The following is a 6,000-nucleotide window of genomic DNA, read 5'->3' as shown; positions in this document are numbered from 1 at the left end:
CGCGGCAAACGCTTGCTCGCAGAGACGCTCCTCTGGTTTGTTTTCGATGTCCACGTATGCATGTAAGACAACTCGACTTTCACGAGTGCAGCTGACAAGTTGTGCATTTATGGTGTGTGTTGTGTGCACGTGTGTGTGTCTGTGTGAGAATGGGGAACAGGTCTCAAATAGGTCCCGCCAGGCCACAACCCTGAAACCAGATCTAGCTCATTGGTCACAACAAAACAAGTCAAACTGGGTCCATTACAAACCTTTTAATAGAGTCGCATAAAGCAATTTACATTTGGATTTAAACAGATAAGTAACACCATTTTTGATCACTTGCCATTGATGATGCAGGAAAAAAAGATAAAATAATCAGCATGATTTGATTGAATACATTCGACTTCAAGGAGATTCGGGCCTGGTCCAGCTGAACGAGAACTGCATGGAGAGGAGAAAAAAAAAAAAAAATTCTAAACCCCCCCCCCAAAAAAACAAAACAGCGCGTCAACTGAAAGTCTGTTTAGTGTCAAACAAGCTGACAGCCCAACTTTGATGTGTGACGATGCCAAAGTGGCACAGCACCAAGACGGAGAACTGCAGATGTCAGAAGGGACCAAACAACTTCTTGCTGGTACGTTCAAGGCCACCAGACGAATCACTCAAAGCTTTGATTTGAAATAAAAATTGAAAAGGAAAAATGTACTTGGGACTGGCCACCGTTTTGCTCCCCATGTGACTCAAACATATTGCCAATATTTCACCTACTCCTCTCTCGAGCTTGTGTTTTATAGAAAATTGACTTATCCCTTTTATACAAATAGCTTAACACCAACCAAAGATATTAAACACCCAAATAAATCTGCCTGTTTCTGCAAATGTGGCTCTGAGCACACACTTCTAAATTTTTCAGAAACTTGTTTGGCGGTGTGTCTGCTGCTTTGGTCACATACAGATGAAGTGTAGTCTTTGCTCTACTATCAGATCGTGATGACAACGCCACTCTCCCCTCACACTGATGAGCAACAGCCTGAAGGTCACGCTGACAACAAACGCTTTAAATACTCACTGCATTTTTTTTCCTACACATCGCTTTCAAAAAAGCCTACGAGAAAACGCACGACAGAACCATTTTCCCTGGTCAGTAGATGAAGTGCTACCTCTGTGAGAAAACGCTTCTTGCTGGGCAAAATAAGGTGGCCCAAAAACTTTTTTGCAAGACATGAAATAGGGGTAAGCATCCTTCTTGATAGAATGACAAAATGTAATTACACCTTGTAACTGTTTCATTAAAACAAATGCATCTAAATGACAATCCTATATTTGATTGAATGAAAAAATGAAGTTCACTTAATAAAAGTGAATATTAGGGAATCATGGCAATGACAGAATAGTTTCAAAAAGTTCAAAATATTGGGCGAAATTTTGCGATGAAGCTAAACTCCACGAGATCAATCACAGGTGAACTTCATCTGATCTTGTCTTGACCCTTTCAAAGTAATTTTTCCTGACACTTCAGGAGCGAATATCAAAGTCACAACATTTGAAAGGACATCCACTTCTATGCCTTTCTGTGACTCTTCCAGTCTCTGTCGTAACCTGCTGATGAGCACCATCCTCTGAGAACATCTGGTCTAAAGGACCCGCAAGGATGTTCCCGAGAGGGAGTATTTGACGTCATCAGCGGGTTGATAAGAGACTGGAGGAGTTACAAAAAGGCCTCCAAGTGGACCTTGTAACTTTTTGTAAGATGGGTATTATGTATTTTACAGCAGTAGCAAGTAGAAAGTGACGATGCAAAAAAAAAAAAAAAAAATACATCCAAGACAACCAGTGTCTTCCTATGTTCCTAAATCGCATCTACATACACACGTGCACACACAACACAGCAGATATGAAATGGACCGGACCCAAATCTCCCACATAACATGCAGCTGACGGCTCATAGTGGCTCAGCGGCGCTTCTCCGCTTTCAGTTTCCAGAAGATGAAAATGTAAGACAGTGTGAGCGCCTGCTAAGAGTTCTCTTAAAGTCGCATCTGATGCAACAATTTCAGAGTAACAATCTGGGATCGAAGCGCGGGTGAGTGAGTACTGCCGGGGAGGAAGGGGGGGAGGCACATACACAATTGAGAGTGAAACAAACAAATCCAGAAATTTCCACAACTATCAAACACGTGGATTACAAAACTGATTGTGTCGCTCATAAATTGGCAAGCAAACATATATTTGGACAATTTTTGGACTATTCCTGTTTTGGAACTGTTGATTGTGTTATATTAATACAGTACACATCGCAGAGTGAAAATACAGCAGTGCCTTGTGATAAGAGCTTAATTTATTCCAAAATCAAGCTCATAACTCCTTCCACCTCAAAAACAAATGTTTTAATTAGGAAAATAGCACTCCATTTTAGCATACTTTATAAAAACAGACTGTAATGGCAAATAGCATTAAAAGGAATTAATCCTTTTGTTAGACTGCATCTATAAGCGGGTTTTAGAGCATACGGAGACAATAATTCACTATTTGCCAAACTCCTGCTTATTGTGAAGTGAGTGGAATTGAGTTCACTATCTCAAAAACTCAAATGTCACTCGCATCTCAAGACTGCACTGCACTTGGAACTTTTCTGCCTTGATATTGTTGATTTGTGTTCTACAGAAATAGTACATGTTGCAGTCGTAAAACACGTGGGAGTCAAAGAGTGTCGTGAAAAGAGAGAGAAAGAGAGAAAGAAAAGAGGGATTTTAGAAACAAATGGATACCCGATTCCCGGATTGTAACGCTGCTTTTGCCGCACAAATTGCTGTAATCTCGGACAAACGAAGCACACAATGATCAAGTCAAACGGATTAATGTTTCCTCAGAACGTGACGAGAAAAGAAAGCAGGCCTGCCTGTGATCCAAACGCTGGGTCTCAGTAACTAAATAAATAATGAAAACAATATACCTCTTTTTGTTTTTTCCTTCAACAATCAAAAAGTGTCACAGATTTCTAGAGCACGATGAGATCTGCAGCAACGGGTAGGATGGCTTCAACATTCAGTCCACCGACAACAGAGAGGGGCAGTGCAGACAGTAAGCGGGCCGTTGAAAAATCGAGTGTGCACATGGAAGTGATTGGGATTTACCTTATAGGGATGCCAAGCTGAAGATTGATCCTCCAAAAGAAAAATAATTTGGTTCTCGTTTTCACTCAGAGCAGCGATTACCAATCACTGTTCCATAAGAAAGTCGCTTAATTGGTCTAAAAATAATTTTACCATAAATGACACCGACATGTTGTAGTGACAGCCAGAACAATCTAATGCTCTGTCATTCATGCAACAAGATTTCACGACAAAGTACATTTGTGGGTCAACTGTGGTGTGTTCAATCACTATTTCAGTATAAAGACTTTTTGTAACATTTCTGTTTGGCCGTGTGGCACGAGATTTTTCAAACGTAACAGAGTCGAAATTAAATTGACTTTACCCTGAATTGACTTAGGTGAGAACTATGCTGCCTGTAAAAATGGGATATTTTTGTCTAGTGGTGTGTGACATTTTTATATGTACTTTTCTTAAATTTAGGGAACACTACGTTGCTAAAAAGAATTGAAGTTTACTTGTTTATTTTTTTTTAAAAAGCCTAAAGAAATTTTATTCACCACCGGATGCCAAATAAAGATCTAAGTGTTTAAGGGGCTTTCGAGAGGATCTGTGGGCATGAGTGCAAATTATAGGATAATGTCAACATACTGCATCATCGGCTTGTGTGAGGAAAATGGACCGCAACAAAATGTGGGGAAACGAGGCAGAGGATGGTCAGAATGTTGCTGCAACAGCTTGTTAAAAAGTAAAAATCTTTTGCTATTTACACTGAGGAAGGTGAATACATTCAGGCAGCAAAAAGGAGAGGAGCGCCACCTCTCCTCTATTCGAGGTACATTTGGCACTGCTAATACTCGGCCCGTCCCTGCACAGTCTCCACTTTTGTTCCACTTCGCCCGACTTCTGCAGGTCACTTCATTGGTGTGGTACCGGATATCAAAGTGATAAACTCTGTAAAATTGTCGGCGCATCTGAAAGGAAGTGGGTGGATCCAGTCGCCCTCCTCCCCGTTACCTCGTTCTTCAATCAATCGGCGTCTTTGGTTCAGAAGGCACGCGTGTGTGCACGTCACCATTAAACTTTTTTTTTTTTTTTAAAGCAATCTCCTTTGATATGAAAACCCTCGTATTGTGGAGGCCACCAGGACATTTGGGGGTTCTTTTGCCCTTTCCTGGGTTCCTCTGTGCGGTAGTCCGTGGGGAAGCAGAATAGATGGCTGTATGATCAGATACCATTGGTGAGGTCGGAGATGACATTGGCTTTCACTAACTTGCGCAGGAACTCCTTCTCCTTCGATATGTTGTGCGTCCAGGACTGCGGGGCAATCAGAGAAACAAATAATTGGTTACACAAAATTCACAGATGTGGATTTAAGCATTAGGCCCGCCGCATACCGAGCAAACTGGCCGAAAATCAATGCTATCTGTTAGCCTGTCAATTGTGTTTTACATTATATGTTAGCATTAGCTACCAGATGCATAATTATCTGTTTCATGTTTAGTTTGATAGTAAATGATGAACCTCAATTGAAATTGAGTAAAATTTAAATGACAATCCAATGATTTGCAAATCTTTTGGAACCTATATTCAACTACACTACAAAGATTTATCTATTTATTTATTTATTTTGCCAATTACTCATTTTAAATTTGATGCTTGCAAAACTAAAGACAGGGGCAGGTTTACATCAACTTTCCTTTTAACAACATTCACTAAGCGTTTGGGAACTGAAATTTTGTTGGTGGAATTCTTTCCCATTCTTGCTTGATGTACGTATATCTTCAGTTGCTCAACAGTCCACCGAGTCCGACTTCCATTGCATTTTGTAACCAATAATGCACCATAGATTTTTAATTGGAGACAGTTGGTGGCAGGTTTGTCGAGTTCTCCCCACATTACGTTGAAGCCACGGTGTTGCAACATACAGAACGTAGTTTGGCACAGTCATAATGAAATAAGCAGGGATGTCTTCTATGGCAGCATAGTAGGTTGATGCATTCAAAATGATTAAGTCTTACTAAATGGCCTCATTATTATTAGTTTCTGCACAAAAGTGAATTTGTTCCCGTCTGTGGCACCTTTAGAAACACTCCGTTAACATCAGCGCATCTGCAGAAGTGTCTGCTTATTTCTTATTTTTGTGATAATGAGATTTCTCCTTCGAAGGTCTTTTTGTCAGTGGTAGAACATTACCTTTGTGTCTGACACACTGTGTGTCAAGATTATTGGAGCACCATAGATAGATAGATAGATAGATAGATAATGTGTAGAGTCTGTCATGATTAAAACACCTTTAAGATTTGAAATATCCTTCCGTGTATGACACCCAAGTCAAGGTACCACTGTAAAAGTAAACCCTTCATATGAAGAAAATATTTTGATTAAACAAAAATAATTGAGAAAATTTGCCAAACTGCACAAAAATTAATGGACAGGTGGCAAGAAGTTTCGAAACACATCCACCCAGATGAGAAACTTTAACTTCATTATCTGGTCTCAGAAGGCCACACGACAGCAACAGTCAAGTGCTCCACATGGCCAACAATGAATGGCTGATAATGAACGCATTGATGAACATGATAAATGCCAGCGGCTCACTGGGAGTTTAGAGGAAGGTTATCATCAGTGTTCATGGTTTACACATCAGTGCTCGAGTGACATTGCTGCTTGCAATGGTTTTTAGTGTAAACAGTGAGGACGGGCATAGGTGATTTAAAGAGGCCAGACAATGAGCGATAGTCAAGGGAATTCAATGAGGAAAATGTGGATACGTATATAAACTCACCATCTATTTTTTTTTTCTTCCATTTTTCCAAATGTTCCCAAACATTGACAAAAGAATTTATACTTTACTGACTAATAAGTTAATTGTCAAATGCAGCTTCAAAGCACTCCCAAATGTAATAAACCATGCAGACAAAAA

General features: G+C 40.0%; 1 protein-coding gene across 6 annotated transcripts in view; it reads right to left on the bottom strand.

The window, feature by feature from the left end:
• Positions 1–239: 239 nt before the first annotated feature.
• The window catches only part of st3gal3b (ST3 beta-galactoside alpha-2,3-sialyltransferase 3b), a 42,339-nt gene continuing 36,578 nt past the window's right edge, over positions 240–6,000 (bottom strand). For all 6 annotated transcript variants that reach the window (XM_061838499.1, XM_061838493.1, XM_061838498.1 and 3 more), the window contains one exon: positions 240–4,391. In XM_061838499.1, the coding sequence (XP_061694483.1) occupies positions 4,302–4,391 (90 nt within the window). In that variant the 3' untranslated portion in view covers positions 240–4,301. The remainder of the gene's footprint in view (positions 4,392–6,000) is intronic.

This window comes from Syngnathoides biaculeatus, chromosome 13, assembly GCF_019802595.1.
Source record: "Syngnathoides biaculeatus isolate LvHL_M chromosome 13, ASM1980259v1, whole genome shotgun sequence".
NCBI classification, from domain to species: domain Eukaryota; kingdom Metazoa; phylum Chordata; class Actinopteri; order Syngnathiformes; family Syngnathidae; genus Syngnathoides; species Syngnathoides biaculeatus.
This window is presented reverse-complemented; position numbering and strand designations above follow the sequence as displayed.